Genomic DNA, 23350 nt, shown 5'->3' with positions numbered 1-23350 from the left:
CAACACCGACTCTAACGGAACCACTTCCGCCACCAGGGGCCACGACAGCTCCACCTTTGTACGGTGGTGGTGGCGGAGGGGGCCTAACTCCAGGGATGGGAAGTGTAGTGGCCGAGTCCCCCTTATCAAACGCTTCACTCATTTGCTTTGAAAGGAGCATATTCTCCAATCCATTATTATTTATGCCATTTTTTTGCTCCTTTTTCTTCCAAACAATGTAATCGATTCATACATTTATTAACATTTGTTGAATGTCAAGAGACTACCTTATCGCTCTACAATTTACTACTCTATATTTCTCTTATTTTTCATTAGCAAAAATTTCCCACACTGATTTTAAATGGCAATGTCATGCTGCATAGTGCATAGCTACATTCGATTATTGGACTTGACAGTTTGCGTATGACTTAGTAGACGACTAGACGTATTACCTTTTACCCTTCTAATTCTGTTTCTGTATACTAAAAAAAATTAAAATAAATAATCGAGTGCTGTATGCAATTTTATTAATTTTCGTCTCCATTAAATTAAATGAAATGAAATTAGGGACAACAGCAAAACTCTCCAGAATAGTTCAGTAGAATTATTTAATTAGAAATGAAATTTCATCAAACCTACCTACAGAGATCTCCGTTTCAGTTCAGTCTCAACGACTGAAAACGAAGACATATTACTGCACCAATTGCCGCCAGATCTATTTTCTGGCTATGTTTATTCACTAAACTGCATATTCTTGAGAGAGAGAGTGAAGGAAAAGATGAATATATTCAGGTTAGCGGGGGATATGACCCATTTGGCAAGTGTCCTTGTTTTGCTCCTCAAGATTCATACGATCAAATCTTGTGCTGGTAATGCATTTTCTCATCTTTTAATATATTTCCACACAACCTCTAATCTCGTTATTCAACAAGTGAAGGAAGTATTCCTACCTTTTTTTTAGTTATTTTGTTTAATCTATTTCTGTTAATGTGCATTTCTCAGAAATATAATTTGTTCTGGCGATTTAGGAAATTGAGGAATGTGTTTGTGAAGCTTTTTGGGTTTGTTTTATAATGCAACATTGGAATTAGCATGGATCAAATAGTTAAGGTCACAATTTTTAGCCATTTCTCACCTGCTAGACTCTATCTTAGAAAGTTTCGAGCTTATGAACTACTGCATAAGAATTATAAGAAGATTGCTATAACTATTAGGTTTTTTGGTCAAGATTCTTAGATTTTTTTCTCTGTAATGGAGTTGTGGTGGATCAAGTATAAACGATACCAAAATGCAGTTATCTTGATGGAATTAGTGAACTTGGTAAGATGTTAGAAGTTGTTTTTGTGTAGTTTAGACGTGCTTGTTCGCAACTTGATGTTTCACAATGTGGATGTTTCTTTTATCTGCATGTGGAGTGACCAAAGATGTTTGATCCTCGACAATCTTTAACTGAGTTGCAAATCTAAAGTCCCATTTCTTTGAATTTGCTCTAGTTCAGTGAAGAACATAAGTTATCAGACCTACAATCTCCTTTGATTTAATAGACTCCCTAATGAGTGTAGCGCTTTCTTATTGTTATGGAAAGTCTTAAAATACTTTGTTACTACTATTTAACAAGTCATTTTGCCTCCTAAATCTTTGTTACTCAAATCTGTGATTTTTTTTAAAAATTTTTTTATAACTGTCTCTCACTTTGAAAGTAAGCACAAGGGATGGATGTTTGGTGAACACAATATGCCAATGAATATGATCGGCTCAACCAAATAATAGAGCTCTTGGCTAATGGTATGTTGTGATAAGCATATAAGATAGGAAGCCCTAACTTAACCCAAAACCATGGTCAAAGGTAAAGGGTTGACTCCCTATTATATGCTATTCCACACTTTCGTGTGAAACCGATGTGGGATCGTATCAATCCATCCCTCTTTTAAACCGGACGTCCACGGACGGCACACGCCACGGGCCCACCATCCGCTTTACGGCCCTTTTTCCTTTCGGGCCCACGTTTTTTTCGGTGGCACCCCTTGGTCACACCTACGGGTAGCCCCTTTCCGTAGGACATCCGGATCCACGTTCACCGCACCAAATTGATAAGCATATAAGATAGGAAGCCCTAACTTAACCCAAAACCATGGTCAAAGGTAAAGGGTTGACTCCCTATTATATGCTATTCCACACTTTCGTGTGAAACCGATGTGGGATCGTATCATGTTGCCATGTAATCCTAATGGATCCATGAGATATGGATTGCTATTTTGATTTTATAAATTAAATTTCCAATAAATATAATGATAAAGGTCAGAGAAACAGTACTTCCATTATATGGTATCAATTTTCAATCTGCTATGAAACTATTATTTGGACTTTGTACATCTAGAATGAATTTATTTGTCCAATATTTTGAACGTATCTAATGAAGAATCATAACTCTTGGATGTATTGATTGTACATAAGGTCTATTCGGAATAAATTATATTGCAACAATATCTTTCGTCAAGTTTGGCATATAATGCCTTGAATATATTGTTTTCTTTTGAGCCTTCATTCTTTATCTTCACCATAACTGGGAGCTGCCGAGTAATTTCCCAGGTCTCTTTTGACAGTGCATCTAATATTGACATTGCCTTTTGTAGGCGTTTCTCTGAAGACTCAGGAACTCTATGCTATTGTTTTTGTTACTCGATATTTGGATCTCTTCACGGACTACATCTCATTCTACAACACATTAATGAAAATAATTTTCTTGGGAAGTTCTATATCAATAGTCTGGTATATGAAGCATCACAAGGTTGTCCGCAGATCCTACAACAAAGACCAGGACACTTTCCGCCACTACGTCCTTATGTTACCCTGTCTGTTTTTAGCACTAATAGTAAATGAGAGATTTTCCTTCAAAGAGGTATCCCGAATTCTATAAGACAGGTAGTTAGCCTTAAAACTTGTAGGAGTCCTTGTGCCTTGACTCTAGTGTGTTGTTTGTCAGGTGATGTGGGCATTTTCCTTATACTTAGAAGCAGTTGCCATCCTTCCTCAGTTAGTTTTGCTGCAGAGAACAAGGAATATTGACAACCTGACTGGACAATACGTTTTTCTTCTAGGGTAATTGTTCATTGCAGCATTCCTAATTGTTGAGTGAAGATCTTTATTTATTGGTCACGTGGAATTTAGTGATAGGTTGTCTTACACCAGTTTCCTTATATGTTTATAAGTTTTCATAATTTATGCTGGCATTTGGGCTTTACTGTACGAATGTGATTTGCTGGATATTTCATGTGTTATTCAATAGGGGGGTTGATGTTAAATTATACTATTTGAACAGGTGACAGTCAATTGTAGCATTGAGGTTTTTTTAAATGATTCCGACCTTCAGTTTTGTTGTTTTCCCTACTTTCTAACATCATATATCCTGCCATAACATTATTTCTGGTAGGAGCTATGCTCTAATGATCATTTAGTCATCCATTATATTTTTCTTACTTCTGAGACTCTGGCCATGCTTTATTAGTGTAAGAGGCTCACATATGTGATAATTGGACTCCATGACTTGATTCTACATTTGCTAACAAGCTTATTAACACTTTTTGGTGATAAATGTCTTCTCTTTTTGTATTTTAATGGTTATATCTCTCTTCAGAAGATTGATATGTGATTTGATCAAGCTCTCTTAGCAGGAGTGCAGGACCATTATTTTAAAGCAAAAATATGTATCTGTTAGAAATTTCATAACCTGGATTTTAGTTTTGCAGTTTAAATCAAATAGTATTCATTGTTCATAAAGTTCCTGGCCCGGACCCTCTTATCTCTGTGATGGGTTTCTGTTTTCTGTATCCAGTAGTTCAAACAGACGCACGCTAGACTTTTGACTTATCTTCTGCTCTCCTTTCTCATCCATCTGAAGCAGAGTCTTCTCATCTTTTTGCAAGATTTATGATCCAACTCTTTCGGAAACATGCACCATATATTCAGCTAAATTGTTTTACCATGTCGATGTTAGAGTAATGTATAACTATTCAATTATTTTTGTTGTTGTAGTATTAGCCGATGATTTTTTTGCCTTTTCATTGCAGTGCATACCGAGCATTTTATATTCTTAACTGGATTTACCGCTACTTCACTGAACCGCACTATGTCCACTGGATAAGTATGCCTCTTTCTCCATCTCTCTCTATCTATCTCTCTCTCATCCTCAAATAACTTTTGTATTCCATCCCCGCTCGCGCAGTTTGGATTTCAGGACTTGTTCAGACGCTTCTATATGCTGATTTCTTCTATTATTACTTTGAAAGGTATGATCTCCACATGCACTGATGCACCTATACCTAAAGCTTGATTAGTCTCCCAAAACACATTTGCATCTGCAACTCTTCTGTTTTCAGCTGGAAGAATAACGAGAAGCTCGAACTGCCTGCTTGAGATCGCTTTGAACTAACTACAGGTCACCCTGTAGCTGGGGGTCTGAGAAGAGGCGAAGCATCTTTGGTTACTTGAATGAAGCAAATGATATATGATTTCTTCACGTTCGTTTATCAAATATGGGGAAAATGCATTAACAGGTGTTTCTTTTTTCAGTTCTGTTTGTGCAAGTGGCGTTAGTGCCGTCCATAGTTCCATATGCACACATAAATTGCGGCTGGAAATCTCAAGAAATAACATTTTTGTAGTTACAAATATAAAGAAATTATAAATGTACCGTTGATAAGGTGTAATGAAATTGGATAACTGAGATTGTATGTTAGACACAGAAAATTATTGTCTAATGCTTACTTTGAAACTCTTCGTTTATATCGAAGTGATATTTTTTTTTGTCTCTCTCTTTTATTGCTGGATTCCTGTTCATGATATGGGGCATATTTTTTGGTTTCTCTTTATATCTTTGGATTCCTATTTATGATATGGAGCGTAATTATATTTTTGGACTTGAGGAATTAGGTGCGGATAATAATATTTGTATATCAAATTGTAAATTTTGATTTAAAACCTTAATTGTTATTGATTGAGTGCGGATATTTTGGAGTTAGGGTTTGATAAATATAAAAATCAGAATCAAACATTAATAACAATGTAAATCAAAGAAAATCTTGAGCAAAGACGGAATTGCATCCACCTACATTACCAGTGATTACATTATAGTCCAGGTGCACTCACCCTTAAAATAATCACGGTATTTTATTTATTTATTTATTTATTTATTTATTTATTTATTTATTTCAGTTCTCACTAAAAACTAGACGTCACCACGGTTCCGGAACCGGCGGTTCACGGTTCGGAACCGCCGGTTCCGGTTCAATAAATTGATGAACCTGAACCGGCCCGGCCAAGGTGCGGCGGTTCCGGTTTGTGAACCGTGGAACCGCCGGTTCAAGTGAACCGTGGAACCGCCTGTGATTGGCCGGTTCCGGGCCGGTTCCGCCGGTTCGGAGGTTCGTTTTGCTTTTTTTTTTTCATTATAAATATGTAATTCAAGTAAAAAATGTAAATATATTTGCATAAATAAAATTAGAATAAAGCAATTTTAGAGATACAAATTACAAATACAATTTTATTGATACAAATTACAACTTCAAAATTACAAATTACAACGGTAAAATTGCAAATTACAACTTTAAAATTACAAATTACAACTTAAAATTTACAAATTACAACTTAAAATTACAAATTACAACTTCAAAATTGCAAATTACAACTTATTACTTAACATTACAAATTACAACTTTAAAATTACAAATTACAACAATTACAAATCGAAAAATTTAAATACAAGTTACTTACAACAATTACAAGTTACTTACAACAATTACAAGTTACAACAATTACAAATCGAAAAATTTAAATATAAGTTACAACAATTACAAGTTACAACAATTACAAATTTACAACTTACAAGTGTTGACAAAAAAGACTTAGAAGATCATTAAAAGATATTCCTCATTTGATAAGTATCTTATTGGTGAAAAAGTGGGTAATGGGTATCTTTGGGGCAGATGGTACTGGAACACAAATTTATATATGGAATCTGGATGAATGAGGATCAGATTATAGTTTAAAATGGGAAGCTGAGTTCATTGGCGGGAGTTCGTTTCATCGTCAGACTCGGATGAATATACCACCCTGATGGCCTGATGAAACGAACTCCCGCCAGTGAACCCAGCTTCCCATTTTAAACTATAATCTGATCCCCATTCATCCAGATTCCATATATAAATTTGTGTTCCAGTACCATCTGCCCCAAAGATACCCATTATCCACTTTTTCACCAATAAGATACTTATCAAATGAAGAATATCTTTTAATGATCTTCTAATTCTTTTTTGTCAACACTTGTAAGTTGTAAATTTGTAATTGTTGTAACTTGTAATTGTTGTAACTTATATTTAAATTTTTCGATTTGTAATTGTTGTAACTTGTAATTGTTGTAAGTAACTTGTAATTGTTGTAAGTAACTTGTATTTAAATTTTTCGATTTGTAATTGTTGTAATTTGTAATTTTAAAGTTGTAATTTGTAATGTTAAGTAATAAGTTGTAATTTGCAATTTTGAAGTTGTAATTTGTAATTTTAAGTTGTAATTTGTAAATTTTAAGTTGTAATTTGTAATTTTAAAGTTGTAATTTGCAATTTTACCGTTGTAATTTGCAATTTTACCGTTGCCCCGATCACCACCACGACGAGATGAAGACATGATATTATGGAAATTGGAAGTAGAGAATAGAGAGTAGTGTTTATGTGAATATGATAACGTGAACAAGAACAACGTGAGTAAATTATGAGCGCAAATAACGTAAACAACTTGAGAGAATGAGGATGGAGAATAGAGAAATTGAGATTGAGAGAGAAATTCTTATCAACACAAGAATGAGATAAGTAGAAAATGAAGAGGAGGGGGTATTTATAGGGGAAAAATGTGATTAAAAAAAAGATAAAAAAAGAAAAAATTTCAAATTTCAAATTTCAAAATTTTGAAATCCGGCGGAACCGCCGGTTTACTCCTTGAACCGCCGGTTTTTGGTCAGAAACCGCCGGTTTCGTCAACGGTTTTCTAACGAAAACCGGCGGTTTCTGACCCGGTTTCTGAAAAGGCTACGTATAGGCCGGTGGTAGCCTGAAAAGGTGTCGGAACCGGCGAACCGGCGGTTCGGAACCGCCGGTTCCGGCGAAACCGGCGGTTCAGAACCGCCGGTTATGGTTCGCAAATTTCTTGAACCTGAACCGGCCCGTCGGAACCGCCGGTTCCGGTCACGGTTCGAACCGCCGCCGACGGTTCCGGTTCCGGTTCGGAACCGCCGGTGACGGTTCCGGGCCGGTTCGGTTTGGTGATGTCTACTAAAAACCTATAAATAACTTGCTCCATCGTAGTATTCGGTTCACGCTTCCGAGTTTGTTATCGCCGAGAAATCAACAAACGAAGAAATGGCCGCCGGGGAAGGACAAGTCATCGCCCCCAACTCCGTCGACGAATGGAAGCAGCTTTTCCAAAAAGGCGTCGAATCTAACAAACTCGTAACCCTCACTCTCTCTCATGTGTTTTGATTCCCTGATTTTCCTTCTGTTTTATGCGCATATATGTTCATTGTTTGATTGAATGTGTGGAATTTACCTTTTTGATTACTACTGTCTTTGTTTGGTAGCAGTAGGATTGAATTCGTCATTCCTTACTTTGCTAGATTAATGTCGCTTCGGTGATTAGGGTTTCAAACTCGGAAATTAGGATTTTTTTTAAAATGTGAATTGGAAGCTTAGTTAGCTAGCATTTGAATTAATTGTTGGATTTGTAGTAAGTTGTATTATCTGAGGAAGAATTTTATCAGGTTGTTGTTGATTTCACTGCTTCATGGTGTGGACCTTGTCGTTTCATCGCCCCAATTTTGGCTGAGATTGCCAAGAAGACACCACACGTGATCGTTGCCAAAGTTGATGTCGATGAACTCAAGGTGCTTACTGCTTACTGCTTACTTTACTGTATTCCTTTGTACATTTCTCAAGTAATTCAAGGATTTTTTTTCCAGTATAGTTTCTTGCATACATCAACCATTTATTCCTGTATAGTTAGTGATTAGTATTTCACTCTGTTTCTCAGCCTGTGGCGGCAGAATTTGGAGTTGAGGCCATGCCGACCTTCGTGTTCCTTAAAGAAGGAAAGGAAATTGACAGGGTTGTTGGTGCAAGAAAGGAAGAATTGCAGGCAAAAATTACTCAACATGGAACTGTTGTTGCTTAAACATAACTGTGGCTTCTGATTCTCTACAAAATATGTTTACTCATAATTAATTGAGCCTTTAATATGTGCTTGAACCTTGTATTAAGAATCATCAATCTCTTTTGTGTCACTTGATCTTCTTGTGTATTAAGAATCATCAATCTCTTTTGTGTCACTTGATCTTCTTGTTAATCAAGTGAAGGATTGATTTATTTTAGAAAGAGTTCCCTTTTCCTTTTTTTTCTTTAATGATTTTATGTTCATGAAACTTGATATATGACTCATTATAATAATGCTGGAGATGGGCAATCATTGATTTATAGAGTAGCCCCTTTCGCCTAATACTCCATCCGTCCCACATAAAGTGACTCATTTTCCTTTCTAGGACGTCTCACTTAAAAGGGACGTGGAGACATTGTATCTCTTATTTGTTCTCTCTGAACTAACTCACTAAACAACTCTATAAAATCTCACAAAACAATACAATATAAAATCTAGTGTAAATCTCTGAACGGTTACTTTCTGTTTATTGTCACCTTTTGTAAATCTAAAATGAAATAGTCTAAATACAAAACTAATAGAAATGTGAATAATTGAGAATGCAATAACATTTGTTCTCAGAGCATGAGAACCCTTCTGTCTACTATATTTGGGATCAGAAAATCAAATTTTCTATAAGATAGCTATAACACAAACAAATTCTACACTGCTATTTATCTACTAGCAGAACTAGTAAAAAACTTTGTGGATAAGTGACCTTGTATAACTAACCATACCACTCTCTGCAGTCTGCATGATGCAGACCGTGATCGTCGTGTAGCGCAACTTTCTTCAAGATTTTGTACATTTCTTTCTGGGAATGTTTATACTTATACTGTGTTAGAGCAAATAGCTTCAACAGATAACTTCTTTAATACATTAGGGCAAGGATCACTTCCAAAGTAGCTATTTGAAACTGATAGCTTGCACCTTTCCTTCCCAAGGCACATCTGTGACAGAATTCGAACAAAGTATACATCACTCACATTCTCATTGAATAGTAAATGATCCAGTGTAGAATACCTTACCTTTTCTATGACAGCTTGGGAGTTCTGTGCGTGACAACTTCCCATCCTAAAACTTGAACATGTTCCTGTAGGTGTCCCGTAGCTTGCGAACGTAATGGCTGACATAGTCTGCCCACGGGCACACCACAGATGCACCTTGGCCTGGTGGAGCATTCTCTTTGTGTTCGTGCTCTCGCTCTCGAGCTGATAATTTGCTACCATCGGATGGCCCTCAAATGCATTAACACAAACGTTCCTTGTGGTTCTTTTAACTAGAGCGATTCTTGATGGATCTCCACCGAGTTCCTCGACAAGTACAATGAGATTTTTTGTTGGCTGCAACCATGATCTGGGAACATGGTACCTAAGGCAAGATTGAAGTATGTCGACTGGTAAGAAGTTACTCTAATTTCTTCTGTTTCCATTGTTAAATGGAAATTTACCATCGTTGAGTTGGCAGGCCACAACCACCTTGACATTTAGGGGACCGGTATGTACCAGTGTAGTGGCACTCTCCACAGGTTCCATTTGCTACAGCCGTCCAATATCTTCCTATGCTTTGTCCATTGATCCACACTTGACCTTTTCCCATGCTTCCCATGTCCAACGCCAACGGCTCATCTCCATTTGGTGCGTCAAAATATGCCTTCATAGTTCCAATATAGACAACGCTTAGCTTAGTAACTCTATTAAAACATTGAAACTAATGAAGGCCGTGTTCTGGGATGAATATTCAGATCCGGGCTTTCACCTGTGTAATAGATTTTTAACCATATATGACAGTTGCAAACAAGACTTCCCGTATTAAAAAACCAGTTTGTATGTACGTTATTGCATTTGTACCTTGTACCATCGAAGGGGCTGATGATTTTGGGCGATAGCTGCCATCGCCGTCCACTCAACAGACGAAGTCTGGGATGGGGAGACCAGATTCATCTTTTCACCAGTTAGTCCAACCTGTTTACAATAAACATTCAAGTATGGATGTGTGTAAATGTGATACTATAACAAGCCGAATATCCACTTGTTTTACCTTGTAAGACCATGCTTGCCTTGTCAGATCTTTGCGTCCTTGATCTAGGCCGTTAAGCTCGACTCGCTCAACTCCCACAGTCCAGTCCTCGAAATGCAATCCAGTGTTCTTCATTTTGAGAAATGCGTTAATTTCTATAGAGTTATATACTTTCTATCTATAAATATTACAAGTAACAATTGGAATAGAACTCACAGGTAATCCCATGGCTATGCTGAGCAGAGAAATACTATTTTTGCCAGCTTTCAAGTTTACTGCTCTGCTGAATGTGAATCTTGCATTGGTTCGAGTCCCATAACCAGATCCTGTAAGCATAGAAACCCGATAGTTTTATGACCTTTTTACATATGAACACCAACTTTTCATACACATTGATTCATATATCATGATACTTTTGAACAAAGAAAACTCCCTACCTGCAAAATTTCCATTGATGAAGACATGGAGGGCGTGACCCCGAGAGTCTACAGTTAGAGTAGGGTTCTGCCCATTGCTCAGAAATTGCTCGGATGAAGCTATGTCGACGCTGTGTTGTGAAAACCAATACACATATCATAATTTGGAGAAGACCACTTGTTTAACTGTACAACATATAGCATAGTTTATAGCAGCGAGGAAAGACTAACCTGGTCGTGTACCACAAATAGTCGCTGCTATCCCTCGTGACATTCAACTGCTCTACTAGGGCAGGTGCGGTGAATGCTGAGCCGTCCTCTAGTGCAGCTGTGTCCTCACGATACGTCTCCCATGATTGCAGTTGGGAATTCGTCTCCACCATTTGATAGCGCGATGTTTGAGCTCCAACCTTAACGATCAGAAGCCATTACATGTATGATCTTAGCAACATATATATGGATAAAATAAATCTATGTTTTGTATAACTACCTTTGCAGTGTTGAAAACTACATTTGTGCAGTCAGGCAGAATGCTGATGGACCAAGGAGGCAATTTGTAGTGCCTGTTGTTGAACACCACTCTTACAGCAGATTTGGTGTCGAAGTTGGAAATGAAAGCTGCACAGCTACCTTCCCCTGCTGAGAATACATGAGCCTAGAAAACAACGAGGTTTTGGTAAGTACGATAACCAATAAGCATTGCTTCGAATTTGGAAGCCAGAAGCCAACCTGCTGATATATTCCTAACGAAACCACATTAGGCTCCGAAGCCGAGACAAGTGCGTGCTCACAGAGCTTAATAGCCCTGTGGAGCTCCTTGAGATGGCCATACTTGGGCTCTCGAATCAAACCTAAAAATTGTGAGTATGTATCAACTTTGCATGTTCACATAAACTTGTTTTAGTGAGCTTATAAGTTGTACAATAATGTTGAAATTATGGACGTAAATAATGTAAATATCGTTACAAACCATATTCATCGATCGGAGCATCATAGTCATAGCTGGTTGTGATGAATGGGCCTCCAGCAGTGCGCCCGAAGTTGGTGCCTCCATGGTACTAATGAATAAATTTCATTCATATTCCAAAAATTATGCCAATAAAAATTTGCTTTGAAAAAATTAAGGCATGATGAGATGAAAAGTTTGATGATGTTTAGTACCATGTAATAGTTTATAAAGGAACCGCCTGTCCGCACGAAACGAGCTACTGCAAAGGCGAGATCTTGAACCGGTCGTTCATGAACCATTCCTCCAAACTCATTAAACCTGATTTTATTTCTTCTTATTAGAAACAAGAATGAAACAAATGTGGTGAAATGTATGAGATAGTTACCAGCCACTCCAAGCTTCAGTCCACATAGTAGGCTTATAAGGTTTATTGGGAGAAAATTTATCACAGTAGAAGCCGTTGCATGTATTTATCTGTTTGCATGGTTGCAATCAACATCAAATTAAGGAATTGAATTGTTTTTCCGTAGAGAAAATTGATGGTGAAATACATACGATGGGATCGGGGGCATTATCGTCTTTGCACATGATCCATGGAACTCCGGTGTCGAGTCCAACTGCCATTTTTGCTGCCCAATTCATGTATGCATCTCCAGCTGCCCCAAGTGCAATCCTTTCTCTCCCATATTCATTCTCAATCTATTCACCAAAATTCAAATGTAAAAAAGCAAATACACCAAAAGTAATTTAAGTGAAGCCAATCTCGAATTTTCAATGTGTTAAAAAGATACATGTAACAACATATTTAATCCAACTTGCTAAAAGAGACTGGGCTTGCAATACTCAATAAGTGAGTTAGATAGAAAATACTTACAAAATTATTCATTTTGTAAGACTTTTAGTGTATGTATAGTATAAATAGAAATAATTGTATACGATATCTAAACAACTATATTTACTTTTAGTAAATATGTTAGTTTTGTGAGTAAAACAATTTATTAATAAAGAATATCTAAATTCAAATCTGAATTAAGAAAGTTTGTTTAAAACTCAAATTTGATTCGGTTGCATCATGGCAAAGTCTTTCTTGTAGTTGTCAATGTATAATTAGCCAGAAAACCGAAATGAGATTTTCGATGACACATTAAAAAATTGCTCTTTGACATTCAGTGACGATTTAATTGCGCTAGATCCAATTTATACTATTTTATTCGTCATATGTTTTTGCAATATTTTTTCTAGGCTCGTATATGAAAATGATCAATTTAAATAAACAATGCTTACTTAAAATAATAAAATTGATACCTGTGAGAGTATAATAGGACCTCCTTGTGATTCAAATAGTTGCTCACTCTTCATCATACCAACTATTTTTTGAGTGAACTTTTCCATAGCCGCCTATAAAAATATATCAATGCTTCGACTCAAACACTAACTTAAACATACTAAAATTTATTAAACCTTCCAATCTACACTAAAATGATTTTTTTTTATATTTTTTAAATAAAGAACCTTATAGGGCTCGTTGTCTGTTCTGAAGCTGATACCAGGTACATATTTCAACCACACAGGAAATCCACTGCATCAACAAATATATATGTAATTAAATTCATACATATAAATTAAAAACCAAGAAATCGAAATTAAATCCCAAATTTCAATTTTAAATAGTACAAGAGAAATTACCCAAAATTCCATTCTGCACAAACATATGGTCCAATTCGAAGATGAACATAGATGCCTTGTTTTTGCACCGTCTTAATAAATCTTACTAAATCGAATCTACCCTCAAAATTATACTGCCAGAAGTAATTGAACTTAAATATGTAACCAAAATATATATGTGTGTGTGATATGTATTTATTAAAAAAATCAATAAAAATATGAAAAGTACTAAACTCACATTGCCAGGGGAAGGCTCATGCACATCCCAAAACACATAAGTGTCAATAACATCCAATCCACCATTTTTGGCCTTCAATATCAGATCTTCCCACATCTGCAAATTTCACCACTAATTATAATCACAAACTAAATAAATTTAAAAACAAAAAAAAAGGAATTTGAAACATACTTGAGGGGTGCTTCTTGGGTAATGTATAGAACCAGAAAAAAGAATTCTTCTGTTTCCATTGATGATGACTGCCCTCTTATCATAGCTCACACTGCACTTGATCACCTCACACCCCATCACCAAAAAAATCAAGATCATCAACATAAATGAACTCGACAAATATTTAGTAGTAGTTCCCATGATTTTTTTGGTGAAAATGGAATGGAGGAACTATTCTTGTATTTAAAAAATGTGCATGCATATGGAGGGAAAATTAAGAACTGAAGCGGTGAGATTTGGAAGTGGTGGAATGTGGTGGAAGTGCAGATTTATCACATTTGGCAATCACTAGAACATTTTAATTAAATGTGTTTGACAGCACAAAAAAATTAGAGAACGTAAGCTTTTATTGCTGATATTCATGCTTGCGAGTGTTCATCATCATGATTTATATATGCTTCACAACTGCAGTTCAAAATCAAAAAATAAATAAATATAGAAAATATTGAATCATTTATTGTGAGATTTGATATTTTAATGGTGCATGTTCAAGTTGAAGGTTATGCCCCATTGGCAACATTAATGTTGAATTAAATTAATTGTATCGATATTGATGCAGATGCCAAGTTCAAATTAGATTTGAATTGGTGGTAAGTTATGAGAAATTGATCATTTGGATGACTAATAATTTCAGATGTCAGCTCTTAATTTTTTTGTCGGTCCAATACATACATAAAAAATAAAACAAATTTTTCAAAATTTATTAATTTATCATTGTATTTATGCCGATAGATTTTGTTTGTATTTTATCCCCCATTTTTAATATGCAAAAGACAAATACCATAAGCATAGTCCTTTTTTTATCATTTCAAGGGCTACTGATTAAATTTTTCAATGTAACTAATATGTAAACAAACACATATACTACTTCTCTCAAATTATATAGATTTTCATACTCCGTAAATGATAGTAAAATATAAGTCAAAGTTCGATATTCAAGAAAAATTATTACAGATGTGGAGTATTTCACAAGTATTTGAACTGGAATGGAACAATGTAATTACAATTGATCTAACTGTGTACAAAGGCAAACAATTAGCTGGCGAGTTCGGAGGAAATAAACAAGAAGAATGGAATTTTTATGAATTTTCTGTAGCAAAATCATTATTTCTCATTAATATAAAGCAGGACCATGGAAACTTCCACTCTTCAAAATCTTGAAAGTCATGGCATTATCATAACTAGAGGATCCCCTAACATTAAATTTAATAGATGAAGATTAAAAAATAATACTAGCATTAATTGATTTTATGATATATTATGAGTTAAGACGCACGTGAATTGTCGCTAAGCGCTGTTTCCTTCAGTCCTAATCCTAGATATACTCTTCTCTTCACATGCTATAAGTAAATTATGTCAAAACCAAATCTACTTGTTTAAATAATTGTGAATTAAAATTCAGATTTAGATTCATAACTATTAAAAAATATTTGAATTTTGTTTTTTGATAATTTTAAGTACTTGTAAATTTAAGTATAGAGAGATTATTTATTTATTTTTTTTGGTAAAACTGTCTCACACACACTTTCTCTTTCATATGAGACGGATCGATTTTAAAAGCCGAACAGAGAATATAATTACAAGGTGTAGAGGAAAGCTTTCTATTATTTTTTTAAAAAAATTGATAAATAAAAAGCTCAAATCAAAAGATGGTGAGCAAGAGTTCAACAACAACATCCCAACAACAAAAGTACAAACCAAGTACGAACACTAAGCAAAAATAGGCATACAATTACCACGTCCAAAGTAAAAAGTAAAAAAAACCACAAGCTAGCAACTAACCACCAAGCAAGCAAGTCTAACAAAGCTTAACAAATTAAGAATATTTTTCCATTCTTTAATATTTTTTCACATGCTTAGGCATTAGAAAAACATATTATCTTGTAAAGGCTTTAAAATTTAATAAACAAAAATAATCAAATCTAGCTCAATTACTTAATGTGATGGATGTCTTCATGTTCGTCTGTTGAAATCATCAGTCTATCAGTGGTGTTGCAATATTAATAGATGCAACAAGATTCATGATATATATGTATCAAAACATTATAGATTACTATTGATCGACACTTTATATATCTTGTACGAGGCGATGAATGTATTAGATTAGATGATTTAGATCATATTTGGATACGTGCCCATATATAAGAATGAAATTATCATTAAACTAAACAGTTACGTGCTTTCATCATAGTTCATCATTCAAATTATGCTATAGATTTAATTAAGAACTTCTTTCAAAAACTGTGTACATCCCCATACCACCTAATTACCCCCCACCTTAGCCAGATTAGTTAGTTTCTAGAAATAAAACAAAACCAAACAAATAGAGAAACGGAGGGATCACAAAGCAAGGATCTATACTACGATTTGGAGGGTAATAATGTATTTTACTAATACTATCTGGGTACAATATTCGAGACAGGATTTGTAACTTGGCCGAATTGGTAATTAGTTTTCTAGTTGAAACATAGGCTTTTCAGTGGGTTTCATGCGGGTAGGATGCCAAAAACGAGCCAGATAGAAATGTAACACCAAACGCTGCCTTAGGTTTTAATCGTTTAAATCAATTTTGAGTCGTTATCGAGTCATGACAACCAATACTACATCATGTCGTGTGCGGGTCTTGTACGTTTAAAGATAGTAGGTCGTGTTTGTGTTTGGCTTGGGAATTTTCTTAACATGTCAGGTTAGGCCTTTTGGGTTTAGACGTTATCAGGTAATCTGGTAACGACCTAACCCACATGATTTGCCACATCTACCAGAGAGGTAACGACCTAACCCACATGATTTGCCACATCTACCAGAGAGGGCTACCTGGCCGAGTAGACTTTGATAGAAATCCATGGGTTCCCCTCCCTCAAACCATTCAAGGTGAACTTGGAGGGGTTGGACTTTTTTTCTGATCGATTGGACAACTGGCCCAATTTTTTTTCCGATCGGTTGGACCACTGGCCCAAATTTTAAGCCCAAATATACTGTTGGGTAGTCATTTTTTCGGTTTTTAGCCCAGATATACTGCTGGGTCAGTTAAATTTGACCCACAGTCGGCGATCCGCTCTGATACCATGATAGAAATACATTGGTTCCTTCCTAAAACCAATCGGTGATAGGAGGAGTGGCCCATGGGATTTATATACTAGTTTCAGTTTTCTTTTAACACCGATGTGGGACAGTTATATGTTATTTTTCTAATTTCAATTGCCAACAGACTTGGCTTGGAATCCCACTCAACAAGGTGAAAACATGGATTTTTATTTTGTAGCTCATTTGAATTTAAAATTTTCCCTATAACAGTCTCACAAGAATAAATAAGACAAAAGCCGAAAAAAGAACATTTTCCATCCCAGATAATTGAAGAATGTGAAAAAGATAAAAGCTCAGAGCTAGGGAAAGTATTGAATCTTCTATCCACCAAAGAATTGTCCATCATGGTATTTCAATCTATTAACATTATTATACTCGCTTTGTCCGCTATTAATTAGCACACTTTGATTCGACACGAGTTTTAAAAGATATAATGAAAATTGAGTTAAAAGTGTTAATGGTACGTGAGTCCTACATTTGAATATTAGTTTCACAATATAATGTTAGTGAGAATAAGTTAGTGGAATGTGAGATTCATTACCAAAAATAAAAAAAAGTAAGTGTGACAAGTATTGACGGTTAGACCAAAAAGAAAACTAGGGACAAGTAATGGTGGACGGAGAGAGTATTTGCAGTGGCTAGGTCCCTGGATTGCTCCTAGTTTATAATATGGTTTGCTAAAACATGTTTCCCATTTGTTGAATGACTTGATTTTTCTTGTGTTAATTAGTTTCTCTCTATTGTGCATTTCCCATCTATATTTGTTTGAGTCGAATAAATTAATTCAGCACGTGTCTATTGTCTGATGTCTTCTAACTCAGATTTAGGACCCGAGCTTAGATTGGAAACCATAAGAACCAAAAGCATATGAGGTTATAGTTTTAAAGGTGGATCGTTAAACTTTTAAAGAAGCTATAGCTGAAAGCCTATTGTGCTACTTAGTGGGGTCAATAGATTAATAGATTAATCAACTTATTCTAAGTGTATCATTCCCCAACAAATGATCAGTTGCAGGCAATGGCGGATCTAGAAAATGAAATTCGTGGGGTCGAATATAGTAAAGAATATTTTTGTTATCTCCCGACTCTGATGGCGTCCTTTTCGTTGCTTCCTGCTCTGCTGTCGTCTCCTTCCGTTCCATAGTAATGGAAACATTTTTTTTAGGCACGAAGATTAAGAAAAATTGTGAGGTGAGTTAAGTAAAGAGAGAATAAAGAGGAAAATGAAAAAGGTAAGAGAGAGTAAAGTAGCTGTGGATAAATGTGTTGACTTCGAACTATGATCTGGACCGTTAGAAAATATCAACAAACGATAAAATAATAGCAATAAAAATGTCTACACAATGTCAACGGTTAATGTTGTGTTGAAATTGTGTTGACATTATATTGACTTTGTGTTGACATCAAAATCTTGAAATTTTATATTGTGTTGACATTATATTGACTTTGTGTTGAAATCAAAATCTTGAAATTTTATACTGTGTTGATATTGTGTTGAAGTTGTATTGATACTATGTTGAAAAGTTTGGAGTTTGTACAATATATGAGTTTTCATTTTCTCACTGCTCTATGTACGACATTGTATTTTTATAAAAATATGTAGGACATCGTATACACACGTGTAGGACATTGTATACACACGTGTATATTTTCGTCTTCTATAAATAAGTCCTATTTAGTTATAAATTTAATTTACTACATCAAATAAGTGTCTCGTTTTTTAAACTATGGCAAAATTTAATGAGAAATTTGAAAACATTTTTTTAAATTATTTATGTATTTGTTGTGGAAGGAACATACTTGGATGATCTTGTTTGAAGTAGAAACGTCCATGAAGGAAGAATAAATTCTGGGTAAGAAGACGAACAATTGCAGAATGGGAAGAAAATGTAGTGGTTGGCGCCCTTATGATAAATTAGTTTTAATTGAATACACATGATCCGTCCATCAAAAATAGTTTTGATGCAAACATTTTGCATTTTTATGGAAATTTGGTTAAATGGGTAGACAGTGGTTAAGGTATTATTTGTGGAAAATAAAAACACTTCATTAGAGAGAAATTTACCATAAATAGGTAGAAACTCATTTTAGTGAAAGAATCAAAATGGAAATAAAACAACTGTTTTTTGTGAGCATATATATATTAATTATATCGACTTCCGTTTATGGGTATATCATTTTTTTACAGATTGGAAGCGTTACTGATTTAGTCTTAATTTTGTGCTACATTAAATATACACTCCACTAACAAGCAAAATTGTATATAATGATTTAGGAAGAGAAAAAGGAATTAAAAAGGGCCATGATTTTGTGACATAATGTCTCTAAACTATATATATCTCTTATGTCTTTTTTCTTTTGTTTAATTATATTTTGTATTGTGACTAATCTACCGCAATATAATAAGCCAACAAAATATCAAAACAAATTACAATAAATTCAACCTCACAGAATGAAATTCAAGATTAAAAAAAAAAAATTCAAGATAAATATTTAAGGGATTCTGTATGACGGTAATAATTGAAATTATTTACCCAACAATTTATGGGGGTCATAGTTCATAGCGGTAGATAACATATGGAAACGGCTTAATTAGCTGGTTAAATCTCATTAACCGTAATTAAAATTAAATAAACACTTTTATATATAAGGGTAAGAAAATATATAGAAATACAGTATTAAATATAAATTTCTTCAAAAATAAAATATGATATAAAATTACTACTTAAACCTTATATTGAATACCATACTGTCAAAAAATTATTTTTCATCAACCAAATATAAGCATTCATCCAGGTTAATCGATGATTAAATATAAGTATTAATACATTAAATTTATAAGTATATTTAAGTATTTAACTAGTTATGTTGTGAGTTTTGTTAATTTTATTTTTGTGTTTGGGCTATATTGAACAAAATAAATAAAATAATATTTAATGATAAAAAGTACATAACATAACATAAAATGATATTACAAATAAAATTTACATTTAAATGCATAAAATTAAATAAAAAACGAAAAACAAAATGAAAACTTAATCCAATAATCCGCTAAATGAGAATAACATCTTTCAATATTATTGAAATAAGAAGTTCAGATATCATTGTAATATGTTTCATAAATTTCACTTTACAGGTTGAGTAATTTTTAATAAACAATATATTTATATTTATATATATTAATAAGCAATTCTTATTATATTATTCAAATTTATATCGATCTATTTATTATAAATTGTTGTTTGGGTTAATACATAATTGTAGAAAAAATATACTGATATGATTGAATACGTATATAAAGTAGGTGAATATTTTAGTTTAACTAAATTACTTTTTTATGTTAAAATTATTCAAAATAGGTTTGAATATCCCTGGATATATCTATGAATATGCTCATTGACATTTTAGTCTTAAAAAGTCAGAAGACAAAAAAAGGTTCCCTTTGAAGGAATCTTTTTCACAAAACTTCCCCAAAATTGAATTTTACCCATACTTATATTAATGCAAATACTTTGTTTATTCAAATTTGACAAAAATAATAAGGTGATAGAATAAAATTAAGCAGTTTCTTAGTATACGATTTATTATAACTATAATTTCTTGTATGAAGATATGTAATATACACAGTAATTACAGATAATGAAATAAAATAATAGTAGTAGAGAATTAATCTTCACAGCATTATGAGATATCTAAGCTAAAATGGAAATAAACATATCATAAACACACATAATTAAGATCCTTTATCAAAATTTAATAAAAACATCCTTCATATGAAAATCATTGCAGATAGCAAATTCAATTAAAACACAACATTAATATGCAAATTCAACAGCTTGGATTTGAAGGCCCACCTCCATAGACTGGTGCCACAACATCAATTACATCCTCATCCTTCAACCCAAGCTTGATGATACAAATCAAACAACTTAATTATTAGTCCTACCATTTTCTAAAAATAAGACACAAAGGAGATTTAGTTAGGATAAATAACCTGAGCAACAGTTCCACTACGAGGAAGACGGTTACCCTCAAGGTAGAAATCCACAGTTCCATACTCCACTTGTTTTTCATTACAATAACTTTTTAGCACCATCTTTATTTCTATCTTGCCCCTAACTCTCATGTACACCGCCTCCCGAGCCTGCAATTTCCATCACTACTATTTTATTTATAAATATAATAATTCTAACTTCATAATAAAAAAACATAAATCTTAAGTTAATGAGCCAAAAGAAAATGGTATATAAAAAAAAGATGGAACGAGAAATTATATAAAATGAATGCCTGATCCATGAAGCAAATCGCAATTCTTGAACCTGCCATTGAAGTCTTTCCTTGCGTCCTTCTTTCTTCACTTGTTTTTGAGAGAGAGAGAAAGGGGCAATAAAAGAGAAAATTGATATAAAAGACTAGATGTAAGTGGACTATTTCATTATGTCAAGTTTTACATCAAATGGTCCTTATATAGGAGCCAGAAAAACCTAAAATGTAGGCCAAGAAACCCTAATTAGCTAAGTTGCCACTTGTATTTACAACTTTATCCATTTCACTACCTCAATCATTCAACACGCATATCATTTCATATTCGAGAATTTTAACTGGAGTACGACAAATAATTATAACAACTTTGATCTAGAAACTTGACTGATCATATTTCTTGTGAAGAGCGAACCTACGGTTGTGATGATCGAAATGCAAAATTAATGAAATGACAACATGCAAGGAAGAAACACAAGCGAATTACGTGGTTCGGCGTAAGCCTACATCCACGGGCAGAATCTGGTGTGTTTCTTTATTGATCACTCGAGAAATTACAAACATAAGAGCACTCAAAACTCTCAAGAATTTACAAGATGGAAAACCCTCAACTCGCCCGAAAACTTCTTGCTTCGAGAGCTAAAAACGCACAGCTGAAAGATAACACTTCCTCTCTTGAATTCTCTCTCTATCACTTTTGATTTCTGTTGTTGTTAGTTCCGGAATGAATCGCAACTCCCTTAAGAAGTATCGATCAAGAAAACCGCCGAACAGCTTCCTTTGCCGAACAGCTTCCAATTGCCGAACAGCTTCCAATTGCTGAACAGCTTCCTTTTGCCGAACAGCTTCCAATTGCCGAACAGCTTCCAATTGCTGAACAGCTTCCAATTGCTGAACAGCTTCCTTTTGCCGAACAGCTTCCTTTGGCCGAACAGCTCCTTTTGCCGAACACGGTTATAACCGTTTCCAACGGCTAGTTCCTGTTTTGGTTCCCAACGGCTATTTCCTGACTTGATTCTTCCACCAGCTCAATCCGATCTTGATGAGCTCAAACACTAACAAATCCTCCACCTTTGAGCAATCTAAGATCCATCACCACCAGTTCCACCTTCCTTCCCATACTTACAAATTTCGGACCACCCCAACCAAATCCAAGCAATGTCGGAACTCGGATCTTGGTAGGGCTTTAGTAAGTGCATCAGCCGCATTGTGCTCGGTGCTGACCTTCTCAATCTTCACCGCACCCTTCTCAACCTCATCTCGAATGAAATGCAGCCTCACGTCTATATGTTTGCTGCGTTCATGATATGTCTGATGTTTCGAGAGACAAATCGCGCTATTGCTGTCGCACTTGATCACAACATTCTCTTGCTTCACCCCAAAATCACCAACTATACCCCTAAGCCAGAAGCTTTCCTTTACTGCCTCAGCAAGAGCTATATACTCTGCCTCCGTCGTCGATAGAGCCACCACGGATTGGAGATTAGACTTCCAGCTCACCGCGGAGCCGAACAAGGTAAATATGTACCCAGATTGTGAGCGCCTATTATCAAGGTTAGCTGCATAATCTGAATCGCAAAACCCAATAATGCTATCCTTATCTCCTTCATTCTCTGATTTGAACATTATTCCCAGATCACTACTTCCTTTGAGATACTTGAGAATCCCTTTCAAAGCCAACCAGTGCTCTCTTCCCGGACAGGACATGTATCTGCTCACCACGCTTACCGCATGAGAAATATCAGGCCTTGTGCATATCATCATATACATCACACTCCCAACTATGTTGGAATAAGGTATCTGGCTCATCTCTCTTTCTTCTTGCTGATTTCTGGGACATTGTGATTTGGACAGCTTAGTCTGTTGTGATAGTGGAACTGAGGTTGTTCTACTCTTGTCAATCTGATATTTGCGCAGTACTTTCTGAATGTAGCCTTCTTGGGACAACCACAACACCCTCTTATCTGCATTTCTGAATATATCCATTCCCAAAATCTTGCTAGCACTCCCCAGATCCTTGATTTCAAATCCCTTTTTCAATAAGGCTTTCACCCTATCTAGCTCCTGTCTATCTGGTCCAGCAAGCAAGATGTCGTCTACATATAATAGCAAATACACAGCAGGTCCCTCAGACTTTGATTTGAAGTAGACACAACTATCATATCTGGAATTTATAAATCCCATACTCTGCATATGTTCATCAAACTTGATATGCCATTGTCTACTTGCTTGCTTCAAACCGTATAGACTTTTCTTTAGTAGACAAACCTTATCTTCACTCCCATGTATCACAAATCCC

At 34.9% G+C, this 23350-nt stretch overlaps 3 protein-coding genes across 3 annotated transcripts; 2 read left to right on the top strand and 1 right to left on the bottom strand.

Annotated features, from left to right (window-relative positions):
* The first annotated feature begins 501 nt into the window (after positions 1-501).
* On the top strand, positions 502-4788 carry LOC121795979 (ER lumen protein-retaining receptor-like). The gene is made up of 6 exons (XM_042194656.1): positions 502-848; positions 2613-2878; positions 2963-3078; positions 4047-4120; positions 4202-4265; positions 4356-4788. The coding sequence occupies exons 1-6, from the start codon at positions 758-760 to the stop codon at positions 4390-4392; spliced, it is 648 nt and encodes a 215-aa protein (XP_042050590.1). The 5' UTR covers positions 502-757; the 3' UTR covers positions 4393-4788.
* A 2526-nt stretch (positions 4789-7314) lies between these two features.
* Positions 7315-8389, top strand: LOC121795980 (thioredoxin H-type 1-like). The gene is made up of 3 exons (XM_042194657.1): positions 7315-7475; positions 7784-7906; positions 8053-8389. Exons 1-3 carry the CDS (start codon positions 7386-7388, stop codon positions 8191-8193), a joined length of 354 nt encoding a protein of 117 aa, XP_042050591.1. The 5' UTR covers positions 7315-7385; the 3' UTR covers positions 8194-8389.
* Positions 8390-9041: 652 nt separating this feature from the next.
* LOC121795978 (beta-galactosidase 5-like) lies at positions 9042-13849 on the bottom strand. The gene is made up of 19 exons (XM_042194655.1): positions 13670-13849; positions 13499-13594; positions 13282-13394; positions 13108-13174; positions 12901-12993; positions 12151-12294; positions 11981-12069; positions 11808-11913; positions 11617-11704; positions 11376-11497; positions 11137-11301; positions 10878-11056; positions 10668-10777; positions 10447-10556; positions 10252-10359; positions 10062-10175; positions 9662-9864; positions 9240-9582; positions 9042-9161 (listed from the first exon to the last, which is right to left on the bottom strand). Exons 1-19 carry the CDS (start codon positions 13847-13849, stop codon positions 9042-9044), a joined length of 2550 nt encoding a protein of 849 aa, XP_042050589.1.
* Positions 13850-23350: the final 9501 nt, after the last annotated feature.

Source organism: Salvia splendens, chromosome 3 (assembly GCF_004379255.2).
Source record: "Salvia splendens isolate huo1 chromosome 3, SspV2, whole genome shotgun sequence".
Lineage (NCBI taxonomy): Eukaryota > Viridiplantae > Streptophyta > Magnoliopsida > Lamiales > Lamiaceae > Salvia > Salvia splendens.
Note: the sequence above shows the minus strand (reverse complement) of the source record. Positions and strands in the feature narration are given on the sequence as shown.